General features: G+C 42.4%; 1 protein-coding gene across 1 annotated transcript; it reads left to right on the forward strand.

Moving 5' to 3' along the window:
* Positions 1 to 1866: 1866 nt before the first annotated feature.
* Positions 1867 to 19410, forward strand: mylipa (myosin regulatory light chain interacting protein a). The gene is made up of 7 exons (XM_070846930.1): positions 1867 to 2071; positions 3381 to 3571; positions 12642 to 12827; positions 14754 to 14951; positions 15055 to 15219; positions 16247 to 16670; positions 17678 to 19410. Exons 1-7 carry the CDS (start codon positions 1985 to 1987, stop codon positions 17870 to 17872), a joined length of 1446 nt encoding a protein of 481 aa, XP_070703031.1. The 5' UTR covers positions 1867 to 1984; the 3' UTR covers positions 17873 to 19410.
* The last annotated feature ends 7536 nt before the right edge of the window (positions 19411 to 26946 follow it).

Consider the following 26946-nt stretch of genomic DNA (forward strand, 5'->3'; position numbering starts at 1 on the left):
CTGTTGAGTCAATTTTTGTATGCAGGGGGCCACATATATCACTGAGGGGGAAAGGAAGCCACTGGAATGATCCCAAAGCGGTAGTAGATAGGAGAACTGAACAGTTACATTTCACACACTACTTACATTTCAAACACATGAGTACACTGCATTTCCTCCATCTTTCATAGTAAACTTGTTGTGGCCTATTAATGTGCAGCAGCTCTTCAGTGGCGACTAGTTTTGTGGAAGTGAGGCCACAGTAAAGTCGCTCTTGCTCATTGGATTTGCAAGATTTATCACTAACCACAGCTTGGAAATCAAATCAGTGATGTTTTTCAGATTTGGATGTTATCATTGAATCAATGTAGGATCATCCATAGACCAATCAAAGTTACTTAAACTCTCAAACTTTATTTTCACAGGTAGTATTTAAGAAACGGATAAATTTGAACAAATGCCAACCTTTGTACAAGTACAGACCAAAACCAGGCTGCGTGCGAATTATCTCATTTGAATCAAAGTTTATCAGTCAGATTGTATTCCTCTTATCGGTATCCTCTTTATCTTGAGCAGTTGCCAAAAAAAAAAATATCCAGATAAAGAGACACAGAAGCAGATGCACACACAGTGCATCTAAACTGCATCTAGATGCTTTAAACCGTGCATCTAAATTCACGTCTCACACTCATTTCAGGTAAACGCTTCAATACAATAACTGAAATGAAGATGAAGTGACTGTGTTTAGGAGCTCCTTGTAGGTCCTGTTGTATCTGAGTCACCGATGCTACGTCAGGAATGCAGTAGTGGGAGAAGAGAAAAATATGGAGAGGCACACAGCCTCTACTCTGAAATGTCCCCTGGCAGACAAACACAGGGCTTGGCTGAACACCATGCCTCCCAAGTGTGACTGTGTTGCTGCAGTTTTCTGCAGTGTCTCCTGGCATAGATTGTCTCCCACTGTGGAAACTACAATAAAAACAGTGGGCATTGTGGAATATCACATCATAAAGGAGAATGGGTTGTGGAGGACAATAAAAATCTAATAATGACATGGCTGTCTGTAAATTAGTGGTCACTGAAGGACAAAGCTTTGATGGTCACTGATGAAGGCCCCAAATAACAAAGCAGCATTTCAGTAGCCTGGGTGACTTGGTTTAAATAATGGTCAGAGGTCCTACACATGTGTGCAGATGCCAAACTACTTTCATCACAGCCATCTGATAAGGATTTGATTACACTTCATATCAGCACTGAAGAAAGGGACGGCACTTTACACGATAAGGTATAATTCCCATGAAAAAGTGTATTGTCATTTTAGCATACGTGTCTTTGGTTCAAGGACAAATCGCAGTAAGTTGGTCCAAGTGTTACACAAGCAGGAATACTACAGAGACAGTGGAACCGAGGTGGAAACACAACGGGGTCGCCATCATGAAAAATACATTTAAAAAAAAAAAAAAAAAACTTTGAAGAGCAGCAGCAGACAAGCAAGGCGGAATGTTTTCCCGTTATCACAGCTATTTCTGGACTGCATCTCCATATATTATTCAACACAAACCGAGGGGAGAGCCGCATGTAAGCCATTAAACTCACCCCGAGCTCTGCTGAAGTTCGCTGAAATGTCTAATTCAGCAGGAGCAGGTGTGTTAAGAGCCGCTTGAGCTCCCTGCAACAGGCGGGCCAGATGAGGGCGCAGCGGGCTCCTCACACTTCCAGGCACGGGAGGCGAGCAGCGTGCGGATGTAACGCGACTTTTGATTGGTCGACGTTTTGCAGCGCTCGTGTCACGCCGGCCGCGATTGGACAGCTGCGAGTAGGCGGCGCTGTGCGTGGCTTTTCATTGATATAGCCTACAGCTGGTGGCCACAGATTCGCCACACGGAGTGGAAGGGCTGAGAAAGTGACGAGGGCTTCATGTAGGGGTTTTTAAGAGGGCTCGGGAAGTGTTTTGTTATTTTTTAAAGAGTGGCGCACCAAAGATTCACAAGATACAACAGCCAAAATGCTCTGCCACGTTACTCGTCCGGACTCGGTGGTGATGGAAGTGGAAGTTGACGCGAAGGCGAACGGTGAAGACTGTCTGAACAAGGTAGGCTGTGGAGGAATACACACCACGCTTTATTTATTATTGTGGCACCTTTTTAAAAGCACCATCGCAGTCTGGCAGGAGAGCGGTGCTCTGGTTGTCTTGTGAAACTTTATATTCCTAAACTTCACCTGGATCCACTCGGTTATGCATGACTCGAATATTCTGGTCGATTGAGGCTTTGAACCCGGTTTCTGCACGATGAGGAATACTTAAATCCGCTGCTTGACGTATTATTACCTGCGAATTTAATCTGTTATCAAAACCAACTAAACTATTGATACATCTGCTCCGTTGCTGCACATTTGGACGGAAGAAACAAAATGTTCTGCTGCGCTTCAACGTGCAGGAGAGAAAAAAAAAATCCACATCTGTTTGTTACAACGAAACCATAAGATGTCGTTCATGGTCGAAGCTTGTGACTGGGTTTACGTGCAGGAAAGTTTTGATCCCACGGGCTGCAATCGCCTCTACCTGCACGGCTTAGTCCGAGGCAGATGGCTCTGTCAAGGTTACTAGAGTTCATCTCTGCCTTTTGCAAGCACTGCGCGTTCTCGCTCCGCTCCAACTGCGCGAAGTTGTTGAGAAACCCGCAAAAAAAAAAAAGTGGACAGAAACAGGGTAGAAGTTTTTTTTTTTTATTATTTTTTATTTTCTTCCTTTCATCTCTTCCCTCCAGTTGTTTGTTCCCGCTAATAAAATGTAAAGCCATTCCACATGCATGGCATATTCCCCCGCTTTGCCGTGGGTATGAATGAGTTTGATCTCAGCCTCCGGGCTCCCTGCAGACGTTCACCAGCAGTTATGTAATAACACCATGGCCGCCGCCGCTCAGGGGGCGTGGGATTGTGAGTCTGATGAGCCCCTTTACCCCGGGAGAGCCTCCAAGTTTACTTCCACCCTATCGTGAGCTTTAGAATATTGATGGGTTTTATCTGTGTGAGAGCAGCACCGGGGGAGCAGAAATCCTAATGAACAAAGTGCCAAAAAGCGCTTTTCTTGCCTAGTGCAAGTGAAACTTTATTGATTACTGTTGAGTCTTGCCACCCTCCAGAGGGATTCCAAAGCCGATCCAGACTGTTATTCAAGGACATTTTAGTCTGCTGTCAAGGCTCAAGACTCAACTCTACTCTTTGTACTATCATTGCTTTGAAAAGACAGTGAGATTTTCTAGAACATGTAAAGCTTCCTCTGTCTAACCCATCTGGCATGCCCCCCCCCAACACTCTTTTTCCACACAATTGGTTTAAGGATCCTTTTATTGAATTTCTTTGTCCACCTCTGTGAGCTATTTTCTTCCGTCTCTCCAAAGGTTTGCAGGAAGTTGGGCGTAATTGAAGTGGACTACTTTGGGCTGCAGTTCACTGGCAGCAAAGGAGAGAACCTGTGGCTGAATCTGAGGAACCGCATCTGCCAACAGATGGACAATGTGACGCCCTGTCGACTGAGGCTGCGCGTCAAGTTCTTTGTGGAGCCCCATCTGACTCTGCAGGAACAGACGAGGTGTGTTTACGAACTTGTGCGCTAATTTGTCACATTTGTTTCTGATAGCAGATATCTTTGTATTTAGCCACTGCCTTTATGATGTATCTTTAAGTGCATGCAAATCAGCCTGTCAGCTTCTGTGGGGGAAAAAAAAAAATCAAGTTAAATTTGGTCTGTTGTTCACTCAAAATATACTTTTATATTCCTATGACTGCATGTGACATGCAATGAGGAAGACATGCTGGAACAACAAAGCCATCATTAGCGAGTTCCCTGCGCATCAGTTTGTTTCCAATGCAGCCGAATGCCCTGTAGTAACCTCACCCCGGAGCCCTTCCTGGGTTACTATAGGTCATTTTGGTGGAGCGCCAGGCAGGAAATGTGATCCAGCAGCTCTGGGGCTACGTGTTGCTCTGAGCCTGCCCCCAGGGACCCAGGACGTCTGTCACTGCCCCCATTCAGCTCAAAATAACTTTTGTTGTGCTTTTTTTTTTGTTTCAATTGTTTGTGGCCATTTTTGCTGAACAAAAGCACAGCCCTCCGTTTGACATTTTTGCAGATGCTGTTTGGAAATGGTGCAACAGGCCACTGTGAGTTGTTTTCCCCATAGCTGTTGCTCTCATAGGGTTAAGTCGTCATTGTGAGTCACTGTTGCTGCTGGTAATCAGTGATTTTTTTTTTTCTTGTAATAGTTCAGGATCTGGATAAATTTTTACGTGCGCTTTGAAAATTACATGTACCTGAAATGCAATATTTTCATTTTAGTAACACATTAGTCATCAAAAAATTGCTACAGCAAATAACCTATTGGACCGACCTCTCCCCCTACAATCTCTCTTCTCGGCCAGATTAGTTTAAACAAAAAAAACTGGTCAGAATAAAGTAAGTAACCCTGACAAGTCCAGAGCCTGACTCAGTATTCCCCCCACAGCCCTACTTTCGTTTGAAGTTATAAATAGCAAGTGCATTCGTAGCCCTCGGAACCTGTCCAAAAAAACCTTGTTTTACACACAGTATCTAGCGGGATACGGTGGATGTTATATTCACCCCAGGCAGTGCCGCGAGTGTTTGATACGGCAGGATTGGAGCCATGGATGTGAAGGGAGGGCAGACTTGAGAGGAAACTTGTTTAGTGTCTTTTTAAGCTCCGCCACGCTGCTCTTGCCTTCTCTCTCTCTCTCTCTCTCACACACACAGCATGCCACTAGAGCTGTTCATTAAACTGACATGAATCTGCCTTGGCCAGGATTCGTCTGACATTCCAGTAAGCTCTCAGTTGCTCCCGAGTTCGCCCTCTGCCCACCACCAGCTGTTTCTCGCTTCCCCCATTCACTGTGCTCTATCAAATATAAAGATATCAGCTTTGCTCTCTTGCCATTTTTTTTTTTTTTTTTTTTATCGCTGTCAGATACTGTACCCGCTCACACTTCCTATCTTTACATCTCACTCACCCCCAAACCCCCCTACTAACTCTGGCCCACATTTAGCAACCTTTTGAAGAAGAAAGTGAAAGGCAGGGAGGGGGCAAAGTGGGAGTGTGGAGGACACTTGGCTGCCTGTTCTCTGACCTCCAATAGATTAGCAGGGGTTATCAACAGATGGCTGGCGTCGGGTGGGGGTCATGGGGTTGCGAAAAAAGGTGAGATAAAGATGTGAAGTGGCAGGCAAGGGTATGTGGGGTTGCTGCTAATAAATACTCACACATGGCATGCACCAACATGCTGTCAAGTTATGTGTTCAATTTTGGCGCAGGCCTCATGCCATCCATCTGCTCAGACGTGATATAATTTAAGTGGTGGGGGAGCAAACACTGGCACCGGTGTTAAAGATGAGGAAAAGATGTTGACAGTACACAGCAGTGGCATTTTGGGCACCAACAAACAGCTCAGGGAAAGAGTACTTCTGTACTTAATTTACAAAGGTTATGAAACTATAGATAGCATTTCTATGAATTGCTGTCAGCCACCAGTTGGTGTATTTTTAAGTCATGCAGTATTTCTCATTTTTGTAGGTTTTTCGTTACCTTTTCATGTCGTACTCTTGATTTTCTACATATTTACTTGCAATGTGGGCAAAATGCATTAATAATTTGAGTAAATTAGAGCTTTGAGGACCAGGTAGGGTTCCATTTCACTCATTTCTTGTGCTGTCACCTTTGACCCACTTGGGCTATTACAGCCTCCGCACAATTTTTGTTCCGACTGCAGGCACGCTCCCAGGCAAACATGCCACCACACCTCATCATGTCAAACCAAAATGACCAAACTCACTCACACAACCATAGAAATGTGCACAATCCTCCTCCACAGAAGGAATTTTGCTCCACACGCCATGTTTGCTGCATTTACTGTCAAGACAATGTCAGTCGACAAATTTAAGGATTTACTGAAACTTCACCACCAGCATCAGCACCTCGACCCATGCTCTCACTTGATTATGACGCAGCATGTGTCGGTAGCTCCGAAAGTAGCAAGCGTGTGTGAGCTGGAGTAAACGTTTTAACCTGCGTATGGACGAGGCAAAGGGTCTGTATGGTGTTCAGCCCTCAGTTGAGCTTAGGGGTGGGCCCTTTTCTCTACGCCCCTTTCTTATAGGCCTTATTACATAACCTGTGCTGAACTGAGCGCGCACATAGCTGCTTATATAAGCTGCTCTGTACTCTGCTGCCACGTAAAGCCTAGCAGGTCACTTGAGTGTTCATGCTCACATGCTATTACACTATTTGGGTACTTTGTGTTAATTCCTTTCCCAATGTGGGAAATCCTATGTGGACCTTTAATTTCTTGCCAGTAGAAGTTCTTCAAAATATAGGTGCTGGAACATCTGACGTGTATTCAGTTGTATTTCCATGACGTATCAACTGATGTGATACAACTGTTTGGCTACAGGAAGTAACGTTTGCTATTGGTTGAGGGATACCGATCCAAGGGCCCCAACAGCAGCCTGTGTTATCTGCATCATTAAACACCACTTGCTACAGGGTGTTTCTGGTTTAAATATGTGAATGTTTCCCCTTCATTAGCCCTCGTGTTTAACATTCTGATCAGGCAAACACTGAATACCCTGAAAGGGCACAGCTATTAGTATATCAGAGAGGCCCTGAATGTTAACCTGTTTATCCTTCTTTAGTGTTAAGCTTATCTTCAACTTAAATCCAAACCACAAGCCACACATTTATTCATCATGAAGATAATTTTTTTTAGAAAAGGTCATCAAACGTGTTTGAGAATAGCTAAGCGACAGTGAGGAAAGCTTAAAGATGAGCATTCATATCCTGAAAGCCAAACATGTCAGGTTTTTACTAAACAGTCTGGGCTGTGATGCAGCACAGTGTTGGAAATTATTCCAAAAATGTATTTAAATGTGACTTGAAGGACTCTGCTCTGTTGATGTCATTGCCCTCACAGGACAGGGATCCTTCCTCCTTATATAATCCCTGGTTGGTCAGGGGGGCTGGAGACTGTCCGTACAAGTACATGGCCTGCTTGCATGTCTGCATGGGTTTGCCTTGCAGACTGTCAATCTGTCATAGGTGTTTCCTTTCCTCTCACCCAGTGCATGATGGGAACATTTCTAACCCTATGTAGTCTTTATTTAGCGGATCAATTGAGGAAAGACTCGACTGTGTACCAACAGCATTTACATTAATCATTGAGAAATCACAGCAGACGCCACCATAAAACACTTCACTGCACATTATACTGTGTATAACTGTGTATGTGACAAATAAAGGTCTTGAATCCAATTCTTGTGCAGTCTGAGCATAACTCGGCATTGCATGAGGAAAGCGTAGCACAGTTCAGCTTTGGTTTTTGCAGCATTAATATTGTACTTTTTATTTTTGCATTAGTTCACTAGACAAGAGCATGATCTCTCAAAAAAAAATTCCCAAATGCCTCTTAAACTGAACGCTCTGCAAAAACAATTTGAGGCAATTTTTTTTTTAAGGTCACACACAAGAAATAATTTCTCGCTTTCTGTGGCAGGGTACAGAGACAACCAGGCCAGGGATCACACAAGATTCCTGTGGGTCCTCATATATTCAGAATTGCCACCCAAGTGTTTATCAGCAGGCTCCACCATCAGTGATTAGTCTCTCTTACTCTCCCCATTACCTTCTTTTCTCCTTTGTTTGTTGTGCACTCGAGTAACTTAGCCCCGGTTTGTCTTGTTAGAAGTCATAACATGAGCCCTTGCCCAAGAATGACAGAATTGCTATATTTGTTTGGCGACTGAACTTAGGATTGATGCTGGGCTTTAATCACTCTTTTACCATCCAGTACAAAGCACCAGTCTGCAATCCAAAGCATTTAGTATACAATCGGCTTCTTTGTTTTAGTGTTCAGTTCTACTCAGCACAGAGCAAAGGCTTCTGCATTATATTTAACACTTGAAATTATTGTTTTCCAACTTTGCGGTATATTACATGATTAAAACTTTGTTAAGCGTTTTAGTGCCTGACTCTCCGTTCAGCCCACACCTCGGGAGAAGATGTTTAGCAGAGTTTACTATAGTTCACTGACAGCGAGTTACCTCACAGCACACAGCTCCTGGCAGAATGTTATTTGACTAGCTTACAAACCGCATTGTTGAGAGCCCAACCGATGAGGTCTGAAACTCTACTGGTGATTGGCTGGGTGCGGTGCAGTCTCTAGGCAGAGGTGTTGGGTTTCAGTTTGTGGGGACGTTTTGTTCTTCTTTGCAGTGAAACCGGCTGTCGCTCTTCCTACTGGGGGAATAGACACTGTGTTGGGGCAGAAAACATTAAAATGAGACAATGGTTTTACAGAGGGGGTTGAAAAGACTGGAGAGAGTTTAGTCGGCTTGGTAATGAGTTTCTGGTTGCTGGAAAAAGTCTTCTCTTTTTTTCTCTTGCACTAGATTGCATATTAAGAAAAAACAAAGATTTCTCAAATCCTCTCAAAGTCCAAATGGTTCAAACTTAAGTTGCTTAAAATGCACAAACGCAGCATTTTTGGAATGTTTCACTGTCATGGGTCAAATGCTGGGCAGAGGAAATCGGCTGAAAAACTTGATTTATCTCATCCCCATTCCCTTTGCTCAGCTTTGTAGCCAGTGACCCATTTTCAGATAGTCTTTCTCAGGGTTCAGGCCTGCTTTAATTGAATTATTCCAGCCAGGCAATCAAGTGTTCAATCCTGCAGCACCCCACATGGCCTCTCCTCCCCACAACTGTATTGAATGGCATTTATTTCTCCCGTGCTGTTTAGCATTAGTATTAAGTATTATGACAGTAAATGAGTAAGCCTCTTAAGACCATGATTATGGGTTATCTCTGAAGGACGAGGCAATGATGTGCGGTATACATTTAATACAGTGAAAGCAGGCCAGGAGACTTTGGTCTCAGACTTCGTGGCATTCAGCCTGTGATGCGTGTGTAAATGTGTCTGAATAGTAATGTGTGTTAGTCCTTGGCTTGGTGAATCAAACTGGCTGAAGCATACAGAGGGGAGATCTAGCTGCTGATAAACAGCCTCTCGAGCGTGAGTCTGATTCGGCTCGGCGTTCTCACGTCCAAACAAGAGACAGATTTTAGTCCTGTGATTCTGTCTGGCCAAGTCACTCTCATGAGAGTCGCGGTGACTTAAACTCACTATCATCTGCTTGAATGCCCGCATGGTTGAGCATGGAGGTCATTTATCCGTTCTGTTCTCTCTTGTCTTGTCACCTTGGTTACGGGCCCGTGAAAACCTACTGGGTTTGTAAAGGAATAACTTTTTTCTTTTTTTTTCCCCCCACCGTGTCCAGATATATCTACTTCACATTCACTTCACATAAGTGTGTCGCAAATGTTGTGCCCACTCAGGGAAACATTTAAAAAAAGATAACTGCACAAAAAATGTAGGAAAATCCTTTTGAGCTCCATCTCAGCCAATCAGCCTGCTGGGAGAAGAAGGATTGGACTGTTGTCTCCCACGGCTTCAGTTCAAGATGAACCTTGACAGGTGCTGAGGCAGCACTACACCACCTGATCATACTGATCCTACTTGATGTAGAGGCCACGTACATATAGACAGACGTCTGTATTTTTTTTCCCTAAATGATACAACTGGAAACTGCAACAGTAACTATAACAGATGATGGAATAGATAGACTGTGTTTTAGCTAATTTGTACAACACTACTTGTTATCATAACAGGAATTACATAGTGAACTCTTGTTGCTTTGCAAAGCTGGTGGAGCAGATACAGTAGCAGTGTAGCTTCAGAGGCCTCAGTGGGAGAAATTGTTACCCTCTGCATGTGAAGCAGCTGTGTGTTGTCGATCTTAGTCATTTTTTGTGATGTTTGGCAGAGCGCATATCTGATGCCTCAGGCAAGTCATGCAGGAACGGCTGGCGGTGAACTGCAGTTACCTCTGTTGTCCAGCCTGTTAACCTGCTGTAATGTGCGGCTTACAATAGGTGTTTTCTTCCAAATGATAATTGGAATTTTGGCCTGAGCTCAGCAAAATGCAAGCACCTGTTTACACATGCAGGCACCCACAACACCCGGGAAAGCAGGGGTCGGATGTCTCTCTCAGCAGCTCAGTGGCCTACAGTTACAAAGCATAGGGGACATTGTCACAGATGGTTGGTTAGGTGAAACAACACTGATGTTGAACTCTGTATCTGTCCACATATTAGATATTTTGTTGGTGTCCTAACATCAAATGACAGGTTGGTACATGTACTGAAGTAAGCCTTTAAGACATTAATTGACTTGCTCATTGGCACAATACTAACTGCTTACAATCCCACCTGAACTATAGTAACCTCCGCGGCTTGCCCTATAGTAACCCTGTGCCGATACCCTGTAGTAAACTCCCAGTCAAGTCAGCCCTATTGTTTTCATCAGTCAGGTAGCTAACTAGCAGCGCTCCATCACATGATGCCTGCTGGGCCTGATACAATAGAACACAGTGTTTTGTGTGTGTGTGTGTGCGTTGGAGGCAATGGGATGTTTAACACCATATCAAAGCACTGTTTGTTATGCCTGAGGCTAGTCAGCCATGGGGCTTCGTTGTTATGGTCTGGCTTTATCAGGGGTGGTGTAGACTGACTTTGTTTGTGCGTCACAGCTGCTTTTGCTACTGTTGTTACTCCTTGAAAGCACAGCGAACATGTGTTGGATGGGGTGTGTCTGTCTGTTGTTGCACACTGAAGCAGTTGCGATACACAAGTGTGCGTATTCTGCCACCAGTTGTGCTCCGCTCCCCTAAGGAGTCTGTTTTTTTAGTCCCATTAGATGACAGAGGAAACGTCACCTCCAGCTCTTTCCCGTGCCATCCGTGGTTCCCACGAGGCATCTCGGCAAGATGCATTCTCTATATAATTACAACACAAAGGGCTTATATAAACTTAATTAAGGGGTGATGGCTGCCGATCTCCCCCTCCAATCAAAGTGCCCCCCTAAACCCTCTCAAATATCCTCAAGCCAAAGTGTGACCTGATTTGCAAAGATGCTTCAGTCTGTATCATGCTTCAAAGACAACTGTAGCCCAAGGGAGTTTTTTTTTTTTCTGTGGAAATAACAAGTAGTTCCAGGCTCAGTCTGTATTTTGTTTTTACACATTAAATTGTTCTATTGCTAGAGCTTTTGTCAGTGCAGGATGCTGAAGTCATACTTTCATTTCTGGTCTTGTTAAGTGAGGTCTGGAGTCTATAAATGACTCTATAGTGCGTGTAAGTTGTGATCAGGGGGGTTAAGTCACTGCATGCCTGGATGCTGCTGCATTCACTATGTAAGTAAATGGTGCGAAAACAGAATTGCAGTTTAATGTGTCAATGAGTCAAAATGTTAAGCGAAAGAGCTCAAGTGACCCGGATTTCCAGCTAGTTGACAACACCGCCTGTGGAAAGTTGTCCAGCTGGTTTCTGGTTACAGAAGCCGGTGACTGTAAAATCTTCTTACGGTTACTGTGTCATGGGTCATCAAGCAAGGATCTGTTTAGGTTACTTTAGTTCAACGTTCTTCATGATGCAAGGAATGAGTCAGTCAGGGTGTTACTCCTTGTAACGTCTCCGGTCCTGCTGTTAGAAGGAAAGAATTCCTCACATCTTCTGGTCAAAACAATGGAAAGGATCTGCGATGGCTTATTTATTTTTTTTGAGAATTTAGCCGTTTTCTTTGGCCTCGCCAGAACAGAGTGTTCTCATTTAATCATCCAGGCTAAACAATAACAATTGTTGTTTTTGAACTCCATTAATCTTTTGAAGTATTTTCCGTAATGTCACTTCATAAACCCACCTCATTTCAAAACAAAATTTCCCCCATCAGGCAAAACAAGATTAGTGCTAACTCTGTTTGTCTTTAAATGGACATATTGCATGAGTGTGGGGTTATTAAATCACATTATTGACAACAAGCCACAGAGGAACGGACAAAGACAGGACGCCGGCCTTTGTAAGTCATGTTAAATTGCATTATTGTATTTAACAACAACACAGTGATGGTCATGCTTTGGCCCAGCAGATACAGTACAAACACAGCTGATCGCTGAGTCATCAGGTTAAAAGTCTAAGTACTTCCTTTAGCGTAGAAAACGTCCATTCAATCTTCTAACTTCTTTTCCCTCTCTCAACTTCCTTTTTAAGTGTGAGCTCTCCAGAGGCTCTAAAACTGGAAGTTCTATTAGTGTGTTTTGAGGAAGAGACAGACGAAGAGAAAGTGAGTCATTGGGACTAGTGAACAAATGTTACAAGTGCTTATCCTTCTGCTGTGCGCGCACACACACATACACACACACTCACCTGCTGTGTCAGTGGTGAAATTGTAGCCCTGTAATGACCACCTGCTCTGGGCTACATGTGCTCCAGACGTAATAAATACACACCGGAACAATGGAGGATATTGAAGGGATGATGATCTAACCATTGTATAGTATTGCGGGCTGCCCTCAGATATTATTCATAATTTTTGCCAATGGAAAACCAAAAAAAGAACGGTTCCAAGCAAGAAGAGTTCTGTACCATGCACAGAAAAGAGGCATCATGTTTGTTAATTAAAGCAAAACACTTTTCTACTCTGTCACAATGGCAATTGAAAGATTTCTGACCTGCCCACTCTGTTTTCCTCCTGTTCCCCAGACACATCTTCTTCACGCATGTGAAGGAGGACCTCCATAACGGTCACCTACGGATGGGCTCAGAACAAGCAGAGGAGCTGAGCGCGCTTCTGGCACAGGCCGAGTTTGGGGACTACAACCAAAACACAGCCCAGTACTGGTACTCAGAGCTGTGCGGAGAGGAGCCCAGCACTGCCACAATCAACAGGTACAACACGCATTAAGCAGCCCAACATGGGCTTCAGGAGAAGCAGGGAACTGAAATGTTCTTGATTGTATACTGAAATGGTTAAATTGTGAATACATGGCATTCATTGTTTTGCGTTTCCCCAATGAATGTCCGAGGATATTTTAGTTCTCCACGTCTAACTGAAGTAAAAACCCCAAACTCACCTGAAACCATCAAGATGTTCATTGCCGGTGACTGTGTGACTGTAATTGTTGTGCACATGACAAAGAACTTGTAAATGTAACTCTCGGGCTGCCTGCAACGATGCTTATACAAAATGTATAAAAGAAAAACATGAAAGTGAAAACAAGACTCGGAATAAAAGGCAATATAAAACACAAAATGAAATATAATACCATCATAGGCAGGTGCACAGTAATACTAAATGAATGAACTGCAATTTAGACGTCTACTGTATAACTGTAGAACCAGTTATGGACAGACGAGAGCTAAAATCAGCCGGACCACTGATTGGGTAGACAACTTGAATTTGAATACAGCTTTTCACAGCCTTCATACATACTGTACATGCTGGAAAAACTCCAGCCAATCATTGAAACCTGTTGGACCTTGTCTGTGTCAGCTCTCCTAAAGCTGCTTTTTCACCATGTCTGACGTAGGTAGGAGTCTGTCCCATAAAGCCACGATGAGAAGTAAATAATAGGTTATGCCATGGATGGTATAATGTGGCAGCTGGTTCCCAAGGAAGTGAAAGGGAAGGAATTTAAATCAAATTTCCTCTCTTTAAAAACCTATAAAAATGCTGAGCTGAGTTGAACTGCTAGCGCTGTGTTTTTTATATTTTGCAGCATCTTATAAATGTTGTTCTTTTCAGCCAGAGTATCTTGGTGAAAGACTCCAGAGATAAGAGTCTATCACACAGCTGCAGCCACGCTGTGTGTGTGTGTGTGTCTTTTAGCTGTCAAACAGCCCACACAACACAAACTGAGCAGCTGACAGAGATCACATAGCATGTGTTTGCGCTGACAAACCCTCCCACTGTAGATCTTGTATGTTTTCTCTGTAAATAAGAAGAGGGTGACAAAGTTTCATTTTGGAGTCAGAGGACATGGATCCCATAAGGGTTGCAATGAATCAATTAATCTTAAATTACACATTATCAAGCCGCATCTGCCAAACCTGCCACATTAAACTCTTCATCCATGTGCTGTGTTGAGCCAGCAGCCACTGCTGTTCATTGCTAGGCATGCAGGTGTGTGCATTTGCCAACAATTATTTCCCATACATCTCATAGAATAATCCCCCTAATGTGGATCAGTGCAGTATAGATATGCCATTAGCAGGGTTGGACAGATGAATGTGTTGCCATTATTCACTGAAGGCAGAAATTCCTTTCAGAAGTCCCTTCTTTTGTTCTATCTCCACACACTTTATCATGGCTTTTCATTGGACTTTTCTAACTCTGTAATTGATGCAGCTTGAAACTAAGTGAAGCACAAAAGATAAAAAAAATTCTTCAGTACAAGTACAATCACCGATATGTAAGTACGAGTGCACAAAAGCGACTTTGTTACAGTAATGAGAGTAAACATAATTTGTTCAAGCCATTGGGCATTTTCTACCATGCTGTAGAAATCAGCAGGCTTCACTGGCTAAAAGAAGCATTCAGCTATGCTGTCTAAGCACTGATCTCATAAGTGTAGCTGTCAGAAAAGTTTAACATCTGAGCTTTCTGCCTGAGGGCGTCTTTTAACAACAAAGCACACTCCAGTGTTGCATTTATCCTGGTTGTGTAATACACCTGTCACAGTGGGTGTGGCTTGATTTATAAGATTATCTGTATGATAAAGTTTATGTCCAATGGTATTATTTCTAATGTGAGCTTTAGAGCCGAAAAAACTCAAATGGTCTCCTTTCTTTCCTTCTCTCCCCAATCTTATCCAGTATCGTATCCAGACACAAGGCTTTAGAAGGTTTGAGCCAGGGCTCAGTGGAGTATCAGGCCCTGCAGCTGGTCTCCTCTCTAGAGCATTATGGGGTGGAGTGGCACTGGGTTCGTGATGCAAATGGTCAACGGTTGGCCATAGGAGTGGGCCCTGAAGGCATCGCTGTTTGCAAGGAGGACTTCAGCTTAGTCAACAGGTATGCTGCACACTCAGCTGTAGTAGGTATCAAGCACATTTTTTTTTGTTTCTTTTTAACAGTATTCAATATGTAACGGTTTCTGTTTTTCGTCTCATGTTAGAGTAAGCTATCCAGTCATCCAGATCGCCACCCAGTCGGGGAAAAGTGTGTACCTGACAGTTACCAAGGACACAAGCGACAGCGTGGTGCTATTGTTCAAACTGATCAGTAACCGGGCAGCCAGTGGCCTGTACCGGGCCATTACAGAGACCCACGCCTTCTACAGGTGAGAGCTAAGTACATGCAGTATTCAGTGTTCCACATAGCCAAAGTGTTAGAGGCAAGTCGGTGCAGTCAACCAATAGACTCTAGCTCAGCTCATGTGTTGAGCCAAGATAATTCAAATTAATTTTAAGCTCTGCTGCTTGGTTGAGTTCTGTGTTTCTATATGGATGTCTGCCTGCAGTCTTTGCTCCAGCTGTTAGCAAATCGGACCTGCTCCAGTACAATCTTTTAAAGCACGGTAGCGTGTTTTGATGACATCGCAGTTTATTGTTCACTGTCCTTCACTAACGACTCATAGACTATGAAAAGTTACCTAAAATATGTTGTCCAAAGGCTAGTTCTGCTCCACTTGGCAGGCGATGCTTACAGGACACGCATTCTCCCACACTGGCCAAGTGTGCTCCTGTTCCATTTTAACCCTGTTTATGGTATAAATACAAGCAAGTGGCACACATAGCCACATAAAACATGTCCTTGACCCGGATGATTGTGGATGGAAAAATTGATTCCATCTTCAGTAGGTAGACTGCATTTTTCCTTCCCATAGATAATGTGTACAGGCGTGTGTGTGTGTGTGTGTGTGTCTGAAATTTGCAGTGAACAGGGACAATTCAAATGGCTGAGCTATGAAATTGTTCTCTCAGTCACAATAGTACAGAGGTACAAAAGACAGCCCCGTCCTTTTGTTTCAGGGACGGGTTTTAGCTCGGAGTCTGCAGATTTTTTTGCAGGCATGTCTTCATCCTGCTCGCTCAGAAACAAGTGTACAGTGTTTATCTCAGAGCGGTGAATGCAGCAACTGGACAGGATGAGCATCAGGTGCTGTCTAAACAATGCAACAGGGAATATTGAATAAACGCATACCCTCCACAACAGTGAGGGGAAACGGAGGTTGTAAGGCAGACGTGCCTTCCTGCACATTATTTTTGGAATTGGTAGTTTGAGTCAAATGCCCTGATTTTGATGACATTAGTAGTCTTATCTTATCATTTTTGTAATCATGTCTCGTCTCATTTTCATTTTTGTAGGTGTGACACAGTTACTAATGCAGTGATGATGCAGTACAGCAGAGACTTTAAGGGCCACCTGGCTTCACTTTTCCTCAATGAAAACATCAATCTGGGCAAGAAGTACGTTTTTGACATCCGACGCACCTCCAAGGAAGTATACGACCATGCCCGCCGCGCACTTTACAACTCTGGTGTTGTGGACCTGGTGTCCCGCTCCGGTAGCGGCGAACGCTCCTCCCCTTCACGCTCCCCGAGCAGAGACGACCAGCAGGACGAGGGGCTGGACTGTGGCAGCTGCCAGCAGAGCCGGGCCCTGCAGGAGCGGCTGCAGAAGCTCAGAGAGGCTCTGCTGTGCATGCTGTGCTGCGAGGAGGAGATAGATGCCGCGTTCTGCCCCTGTGGCCATATGGTGTGCTGCCAGACCTGCGCGAATCAGCTTCAGGTGAGACTCTGCTTCACTCTCAACATGATGTGTGTTTATCAGCCACAGTAGGGGAGGTTTCACGATGAGCACTTTGTCAGTCAAATACGCTTAGAGATGACAGTACTGCTGGCATTTGCTTTACTGCAAATGCTGACATAACACTGCCATAGAAGTAATGCTTGATAAAGGTGAATTAGACAAAAATGCAAATGCTTGAAAACCAAAGAAGTTTTGCTTTGTTTTCCGTTTAGTCCATGACTTAGCGCACCCGGCCTGCTTTAAGTCTCTAACTATTGCGAAAGCTCTTTAATTACACTTCAGTTCCAACTTCTGATCCTTTTTATGGTCCTTTAAACAACATCCAAAGCTTTGCTTACACTCAGCTGACCTGATTGTCCCCCGACTTAATCAGCTAAATGTTGCCCATCTTTTTAGAAGCAGATGGTGTGTGTGTGAGTTTGTCTTATAAAGGGATTATGGCAGCCAGGCAAATCTTGCTTCCATTAACTCGCCTAAGAAACGTGACCCCACTAATAGATGTGTGAATGAGTCAGTAGAAACTTAAGACGAGAGAAGGAAGGAAGGAAGGAAAGCTCCACTGATCTCAGCATGACTGTGGAAAGAGTTTTCGCATTATAACAGTCAGTTACACTTGTTCGTGATTAAGCTTGTCTTGCAGTGTACTGTAAGATATGTGACACAGTGTCCTTTAGTCTAAATGCTGATATTGCTGAGCGATGACTAATCAGTTTCTGTGGCAATCAGCAGTACTTTGAGTAACAGAAGAACAAGAAGAAGAAAGATTCCCTGGATAAGCAAGTCTAAATGTAATGAGCCACTTAAGGGTTCACAAGTTTAATGCATTAGTTGAACCACCTCAGTTTGCTCAAAGCACCACGGGCCTGGTATCACATCCAACCAGAAGAGTGTTAGCTCCCCTCTCTAGCCTGACGTCTGCACACCAGCTCACCATTAGAGAAGAAACAAATACTCAGTGCTTAATACTTCTCTCTCCTTTCTCTCAGTTGTGTCCAGTGTGTCGGTCAGAGGTGGAGCACGTGCAGCACATCTACCTGCCCACCTGCACCAGCCTGCTGAACCTGACGCTGACCGACAACCACCAACACCGCAGCGGCATCCCCACGCCCATCCACAGAGAGATGGCCTCTCCTCACAGCTGCTCTGCCACGGAGTACGACCACAAGATCTGCCACGCGTAAAGACAATGCCACTAAACCGACCAAACTCCGTTATGAACACTTTGAACACCCAGATTAAGGTTACACGAAGAAGAACAGTTTTCTGCACGGACTCCATGAGCTACCAAACATAAAGAAACTCCTAAGCGTAATCAAAGATTGACACACTCAAACCACTCCCTCATCTTTTGCGTGTGTTTGGGTTTGTTTTTCCCATTTGTTCCTTTTGGACTGTCAGTTTATCTGGTTGGCTCTTAGTATTGTTGCTTACTGGTCGTGTGTCTGTCCCCTGCCACACCACGATTTTAGATTAGGCTCTTATTGTCCTTAAATTATTGCATCAGTTGACCTGATACAGAATAGAAATATTCTTTTGTTTTTGAACTACACTATGAATTTGTTTTCTTTTATTTTTTTTCTTTGCTTCATATCAGGCTCCTAGCCCCGGAACCACAACCACACGATGAACTTATGTGTTTTTTGAATAGCTATATGCTGTACATAAAACTTTTTTTTTTTTTTTTTTTTTTAATGCTTCCTGACATTTTAAAGCTCACCTGTTTTTTGATTTTGAGAACAGAATTTTATGGTGTTAGGGTGAAATGCATTGTTTCTATTTTATGTTCCACGTTTTCCATGACAGTTTGAGGGTATTTTGAGGCCAAGCAAGCACTGCTCTGGGTCTAGCACTACATCCCAATTAGACACAGCAGGCGATAAGGCCGACATGGTCCTGTTCTTGTAATCTGTGGGTTAAGTGGGGTTCTTGGAGGTTATTTTAGCCCACCAGAGCTGTGACCATCGGTATGAAATGCAATGTCTTGCTGACACTCCATCGACCTCCTTCACCTCAAAGCTGGTCTTGTTGGTTAACTGCCACTTGTCCAAGACAACAAGCCTTTTTTTATAGACTGCAGCACCTTTTGCATTATCTCCATGCCATCAGAAAGTTAGAGCCCAAAATGTTCTTCTGAACGGCAAAACTACAAGGTTATATACAAAAGTAATGGGATTTTTTTTCAGCAGCAGCTGCTTCCTCTGAAAACCTCAGCTATAAACTTCTTCTCTGGGGTGTACTAGTGAGTTCCTTTTGATATTTTTAAAGGGTACTTTGAGATCTGTCCGTGCAATACTTGCTTGCTTTTTGAAAAGCTTTTCATTTTCAAGTTTTATTTAATTTCAAAGACTATATTTAAAAAAGAAAAAACAAAACAAAACAAAAAAAATGACATTGTCACTTTACCAAGGAAGTTTTCCACACGTCTGTAGGAGGTTTGGCCTTAATGTAGCAGCAACACCGTGTTTATTATAAACTCTCCACAGACTTTTTTCTGATAAGAAAAGGAAAACTTAATTTCTTTAATGCTGACTCGATTAAGTTCAGTCACTGCCGTGGAGGGACTTTTATTTTTCACCTTGTACAAGTAGCGATTTTGTTTCTGTTTTCTGAAGCAAAAGCCACTATGCTCTGTAAAATAACTCTTAAAATTAAATCTTTTTTATATATTCTGTTTTTAACAAAAGAGAAAGTATTAATAAAGTTGTTTTTAAAAAATAGAGGGCACTTGTTACAGTTTTGTATGTTATCTGAAAGCACATACACATGACACCCTAATGCGAACACCTTAACTACCTTTTAGGAATTAAAAAGCATTGACTTAAGTCCATGTCATTGAAGGATGGCACAAAGGACAGATCTAGTCCAGTCTAACTCTGTAGAAAACAAGTACAAGAATTATTTTTTAATGTTGTATAATGTTGTACATTGGCTGTTGCAGCACCTGAATTTCCCCCATGGGGATCAATAAAGGATTATTATTATTTAGGGTGGTAGTGGAAAGAATATTAATAGTATATATATTAATATTATGTATTAGTTTCTAGTTTCCATGTCAAAGTGCACAATGAACCTATTTAAGTGCACTAATTTCAGTGGGTACTAGGCCATAGGAAACATCAGGCCATTGGTTTTTAACTTAGAGGGTGATAATTCCCAAAGATTGGGGGGTCAGTTGGTCACAAGATGATTAAAGATATTATTTATTTTCCCTACTTCTCTTAAATCTTTGTCTTTTCTTGTGAAATCATGATACTTCTACCTCTTCAGAACTGAAAACACCCTTAAAAGGACTCTTGGAATTAGGAAAAAGGAATTGCTCGTAAATCACGTCCACTAAAACCATAATCTATGATGAGGGGTTTGAAGTGGTAACCAAGCCAAAAGAGTGGGAACAGCTGCACTAGGCTGGCTAGTTCTTTCCCTCACAGCACTCACATTCATACTGACCCTCTGTTGCAAAAGGCAGATTCACTGATCGAGTAAATTCAAACGTTCATCAGACCCGTTCCTGGGTTTACTCAGCAAAGTTATCAAGGTAAATCAGTAAACCTGCTGTCTTGAAACAAACAGGGTCAATCAGGTTTCAGATGAGACATGGTGAGAAGAGAAAGGGCAAAAAGTCCTGTGACCTGCTGTGTGGACCAAATACCTGCTTTGACTTTAGAGTTCACTTCTCCAGCACCCCAGGTGTATCATACTCTGAAAGGTCAGCGCGTCATTTGTCATTGTCAGACGAGGAAAGGGATTTGTCAGTTGCACAGTCTGTGGTACAAAGAGGCTGATGAGAACTGACAGGCTCCACTGGACTGTGATTATAAAGTCTGCAAATAAGAGTTAAGTACAGCAGCTATTGATTAGTCTGAGTTCATCCCTCTGTCTTTTTGCGACCCTCTGGATTAGAACACTTTTCTCTTTCTCTCCCCTTTCTCCTCTTATCTCTTTTTTAATTGCACTCAGACATCACTGCTATTAGACAAACTCCAAAGACACTGATGCCAGCAGCGAGGGAGAGACATATGAGAAAGAGGGCTATGATTTCTAGTCAGTCATCCATGCAGACCATGTTAGTGGCATCAGATAGAACGCATGACTGTAAAGTTAAACTTTAACCTTAAGATATAACCATAACACATATGAAGAACAGTAACTTTTTTGTTCACACTGTCCTCATTCCTGACTCTTGATTCAAATGCATGCACACAGGGCCACAAACAGGGCCAAACTGGTCGTGTCACGGCCTCTGCAGTAATACTTTGTCCTGACCTAGGGACATGTGGTTGAAGCAAAAAGAGGAACACCATCCCTCATGTCAGGGAAAAGGTGGATAGGCTTATGGTGATATGATACATTGCTGAATAAAGCAGTGGGAAAACATGGAACAACCGCAGAGATGTTAAGCTCTTTGATATGTGCAAATCTGAAAATGTTTTCTTTTGTCACACTAATCCAATACTGCATTAATCTCATGTTGAAAAATTCCCAACAAAATATGGATTTTGCAGTGGGAGGTGACACATAGAGCCGAATAATAGAGAGAGAAAACTTAAAAGGCTTAGTGTTCTCATTGAGGACTTTGAATTTTGGATTTGCCTAATCTGTTGTATATTTATATTCTACTGGAATTTTGTTTCATTAAAATGCCCCTGGCATGTGGGACATTTACAGCCCCTTTAATGATTTGTTGAAACAGTTACAGGATAGATTCACCATAAAAAAAAAAAAAAAACATGATATATAAATCTACTTTGTTAAACCAGCTCATGTATAGTCATATTTTTTTAAATGTCCATAAACCATTCTTTCTACTGTATCAGTTTTACTGGCTTTATTTTACACGTCACTTTTCTAGTGTGCTTGTAGCCGAGAGCAATAGTCAATAAAACCTAATGGAAGTGTGGTATGTGACCTATTTTTAGTAAGTAGAACATATAGTCGTTGTCTGACTATACTGTACCAGGAGCTGCTGTGTATTTTATTACTGGATGAAAGAATTTCTCATAACTGAAACTACTGGTAAGGTCGTGCTGTGTGTATATGATGGGAAACATCATAATTTAAAGCACAGGAAGGTGTTTCAGGAAGGTATGTTTTGTAGCCAGAAGGAGAATGTAGTAATGACGCAGGCAGTGTAAGCCATTTCCTTTGAATAAATCCCCTGTTGTAAATGCTTTCATTTGTGAAAATCCCAACCTACCTAACCTACCTGTCTTAATGTCATAACAGATCCATATCTAACAGTTTGCACTGTTGGCTCCTGGTGTGTTTATTGGCCTGTACAGTGCATTTCCTTAATATGCACTGTCAAACCCAGAGAGATTTTTCCCACCGCTGCCATCAGTGTTGAATTACTTCACAGTCAATGCCACTTCATGTGCCCCTCTCACGGAAACATCTGCTGCATTTCTGACTGACGTGGCTACTTGGTTTGTGTTTACTCTGCAGGACTAAGCCCCCAAAACTAGAGGTTTAAGACCCAAAATGTAACTTTTACTTCTACCAATTCAGACACAACTGGCTGATGTTAAGGTATGTGGTGGCTGTCCATCTCTAGCTTTTGCCTCGAACCAACACTGAGTGCATGATGATTAGTATTAGTAGCTTATTTATGACTTAAGAAAGGTAATTTAGAATCAGGTAATTCATGTTGAGTGCAATTCTATATTTATTTTAAGAGATAAGATGATGTTATAATCATGAGGCGCAAAGACGAGGAGAGCATATGGGAAAATAGCTCTTCAAGTAAGTACATCTGCTCCATTCCTCTGCATGTTACACTTTGTCTCTGAAGCCTTTGCCACGCTTTCTTGTTAAACCAGGACGGCATTTGACCTACTTCTGTGGAATTTAAGCTTGTTATTGTCATTTCATACTCATGACTGTTTAAGTGTAGTCCTTGCAGAAGCCAGCGCCTACTGAGTAAGAAGAAGTGTTGCACATGTAGCTCAATGTCGTCTCCTGGATTCAAAGTCTAGTTCACAGCTTCAAACCTCATATTATATATACTGCCCCATATTTCCCGGTGGCAAAGATTCTTCTTCATCCCCGTTACCGCAGCCACTCAGATAGAAAACAAATAGAATTTTTTAGTTCTTATCATTTCAACTCATGCCAGGAAAAGAACATCAAAGATTCTGAGCAACTCCACCCACCTACTGCCATGTGGTTTTCACATCTGCTTGGCCCAATGACACACTGCCAAGGGAAAGCAGCTCCTCTTAATGTGTCTGAGATGAGTTTCCTGCAGGCAAACAGAGCCCACCTCTGGCTGGCATCATCAGCTGCTAACTGAAAACAGGGTGAGACAGTGAGAAAGTGGGGATGCATGATTAATGATAGGCAAGGGGAGGTATAGCAGGAAAATTTTAATTTAACTAACACCTGGAAATGCTATTTCCTTCAGTACAGAGCCTTCAATAATGACCAATAAAGCTGCTCTCAAAGTGTACGTAATGCATATATTTCATAGTTTCAGTTCATAGTAGTCAAGACAAATTGCAAAGCTACTTAACTCATCTGGACATATAGTACCAGTCAAAAGTTTGGACACACCTTTTATTCATTGTTTTTTCTTTATTATTGCTATTTTCTACATCGTAGATTAATATTAAAGATATAAAAAGTATGAAGGAACACATATGGAATTATGTAGTAAACAAAAAAGTGTTCATGAGGTCGTCACCTGGAATGGTTTTCAATTAACACAATCAATTTGTGGAATTTATTGACTTCTTAATGAATTACATGCATTACTGTACGTTACCATACATTACCACAGAATACCATAGATTACCATAGATTACCATAGAATACCATACATTACATTACATCATATAATGCCATAGATTACTGACAGACAGTTTCCTGTCGTATGCATAGACTGTGTGGTTGTGTGCTACTTGTGTAAAAGGGCAACTTATATGGGCAACTTAACTTTATATGAGAAAACTGGTTGGGTAAGGACGGTAAATAATTCACATACTAAATATAATGCGGCCAGATATAACCAATTTTGATCCAAATTTGCTAAAAAAAAAAAAAAAGAACAAAGTTGTCCGATCATAAAGTGGGGTTGCAAAAACACATGCTTTCTCCTGCAAGTTTTATAGTGGGAGTGCAGCTGCTCTGCCTGCTCTATTGCTCAGGCGCCTGTGTGTGTGTGTGTGTATATGTGTGTGTATGTGTTTATACGCCTGTGTTCTCTCAGACATTTTAGATGACTGTGAACAGCATGCCGGGTCCGGGCTACACAATGTTCTCCATGCAGAGAATTTTAAGTGCTGTCATTAGCATGTCCACTACACCGAGTTAGTGAAGTCTGGAGCAAATGTAGACTGCGAAGGCCATACATTCTCTGTGTAAACCTGAAATATGGTAACTTTAAACTGTAAAACTGTAAAATCAAGAGACAATGTCGTTTTAATTATTTATTTTAAAACCATGAAGGATTGCACCAAAGACAACTTGTTTCTTTATCAGATCAAACTATCCACTCTCAGTCTAGTATGGTGTGAGACTGTAGAAAGCAAGTCCAACTATTTAGCGTGGTAGTGAAAAGAATGTTCATAGGCTGAAGTACTAGTTTTTGGTATTTCCCACATCGAAGTGCAAACATGAGCAAATAAAGCATCTGTAATACCATTTTCTTATGTATAACAAGATGTTGTTTTATGTTTTGTTATTCTCCCCAGTGCCCATAAAGCCGGCATAATGCATTGGCAATGAAGATGGTGATTGCCAAAAAAAAAAGATACTGTGAAAATATGTGCATATGAACAAGCCTACAGCTCGACAGACGCTCTGTGAGGCTTTACTTAGGCTCAGCGCTGCTTTGATCTAAATACCAACACTAGCCTGGCAGCATGCTCACAAAGGCAATGATGGCATGCTAATGTTCAGCACATACAGTGTTTACCATGCTCATCATAGTTATGTGTGCTGGCAGGCTAATATTTCACTAACACATTTCTCATACTAACGAAATCGGGAAACATAGTACAAGTGAGGCTGACGGGACCGTTGTGGGACCCCAGAGTTTTATGAAGCGTCGTTTATGGACACCAAGTTATAATATAGGTGGTGTATATTAGTTCAAACCAGAGACTGCAGATACTTGTTGCACTTTCACCTACTTTCTACCTCAGCTTGTGAGTCAGATGAGCACCTGAGGCAAGCTGACACAGGACACATGGAGTACACAGTTTAAGTACGGTGCTGAAGCCAGACTGTTCTTTTCTTATCAGTTTTATTGCTTTAAAACGTTTTAAAGGACTGACCTTACGCTGCACCTTCTTATCAATGCAGTTCAGTGTGACGTGCACCGCGGGTTAAAGAGCAGTGGGTTTATAGCCAGTGCAACTGCTTTACCTCACAGCTAAAGATTAGTCTGAGCTAATCAGTTATATAATAATGAGGCATGAGGTTAATCATCTGTGGATCTAGTGTCAATCACGATGATACTGTTATCTGGGCCCTTTGTGTAGAAAGGGAATTTTATCAGTCAATTTACTTCAAGACATTATTTCAGCTGAGTCAATTTGTTAGTCAAATTATGTTTACTTCATATGCATCCTTTATTCATATTGAAATGCATGTTACACTGAAATGCTCTGATTATAATCCCCATTCACCTCAATTCTTTGTTATAGACTTGCAGTGACAGAAATGAAAGTGTGTTTGAGGAAGAAGTGAGTTTTCAGTTTTCATGCATTCAGGAATTACTTGAATTGAATACAAAGAAGCGTCAGAAGCAGTGTATCAGTTCTGTAAAGGCAGTGACAAATACACACATAAATATCATAAAGGCACTGCTTGTTGCCAGGAGACACCTTAACAAGAGTTTTGACCCTGGCACTTCTTCTGCTCATTATTTAGCAGCTGTTTTCTTCAGCTTTGCTGACACCTACTGGCCGCTCTTTGCACTAGCAGCTATTAATGATGGGAGATTGACTCTCAGGTACTGAACTATGGGGCCTTTTCTTTGATGTGGTGCTGTGGGATAATGTTGCATAGCAATTAGTCTCCTACTAAGTACAGTCATATCTTTATAGTGACTTTTCAGGGCTGTGTTAATCATATTTGTTACAGACAGCACTGTTCTGTGATTTCTAAGTTTTTCATTTGCACTTATAGAAGCTTTTCATATGATACAGAAAATAATCCATGATATTTTATAACTATAAAGATCCCCTTCAGACTTGTTTGTGTGGCGAATAACAATTTTTGTATGATATGTTTTTTTTCCCACAAATAAGAGAACAGAGAACCTTTTCCCCTTCAGCACATGAATGTGAAATCAGCTTTCTAGTGCCAGACTCTGCACATACATCACTTTGCACAGTGAGGCTCAAACGTCTGAGTGAAATAACAATAAGAGAAACACATTTTAGAGTGGAGGGGATCTTTAATACTATGAAATAAAACATATGATACGCTCTAAGCTTTTAGACCACATCCAACAGAAGGGATCAGAATTGTTGGTGCATTAAAGGATTCAAGTTTGATGCATTAAACTGATCACCAAAGAGTATTTTTTGTCCCTTTGATATGCACAGTTGATGTAATGATAAAGCAGAAAACTCAACGGATGCACTCACAGTTTAAAAGAAACACACCTGATTCTGAAAAGATAAATATAGAATTAAAAAAACCAACATAGCATTAAATTCCTTATTGCACACTGTCCACTATGACTAATAAAGGATTTCTCAGTTTTAGACTGCTGTCAGTGCTCATCCTCTCTTCCTGCTTTAGTCTGTTCTCCTCTGTGTCTTCGTGTCTCTCCATCTCTCTCTTTTCTTCGCTGTCACTCTCCCCCTGTCGGCCTCCTCCTCTCTGTGCTGTCTGGGAGCACAGCTAAGGGAGCAGTGCCCCAACTCGACAGCAGGTGTGCTCTTTAGCACTGCAGCACACAACCCACTGCAGTGCTACCATGTTTGTGTGTGTGTGTGTGTGTGTGTGTGTGTGAGAGAGAGAGTGTGTGTGTGTGTGTGTGTGTGTGTGTGTGTCTGTGTATATGCGTCAGACGTGCCTGCCAGCTTGGCCACTGCTGCTCCTGCCACTCTGCTGAAGGAGAGGGGGGAGAGAGAGAGGACGCTGGAGGAGTGGAGGGAGAAAGAGAGGAAGGGGGATAGAGAGACAGCGAGAGAGGGGGAGTCCAGGCCCAAATAAAGCCATGGGGGCCGGGGCTGGGCTGGGCCCTCTTTTGCTATAAATACGCTGGCTGCCTGGAGATTCGGGTTTGGTGGTTGGGGCTTGG

Source organism: Pempheris klunzingeri, chromosome 16, assembly GCF_042242105.1.
Source record: "Pempheris klunzingeri isolate RE-2024b chromosome 16, fPemKlu1.hap1, whole genome shotgun sequence".
Lineage (NCBI taxonomy): Eukaryota > Metazoa > Chordata > Actinopteri > Acropomatiformes > Pempheridae > Pempheris > Pempheris klunzingeri.

Excerpts from the sequence above, each read along its gene's own strand:
- mylipa (XM_070846930.1), top strand. The coding sequence starts at position 1,985 with ATGCTCTGCCACGTTACTCGTCCGGACTCGGTGGTGATGGAAGTGGAA. Across the intron at positions 14,952-15,054 it reads GACTTCAGCTTAGTCAACAG|AGTAAGCTATCCAGTCATCC; the intron begins GTATGCTGCACA and ends GTCTCATGTTAG. Across the intron at positions 16,671-17,677 it reads CCTGCGCGAATCAGCTTCAG|TTGTGTCCAGTGTGTCGGTC; the intron begins GTGAGACTCTGC and ends CCTTTCTCTCAG.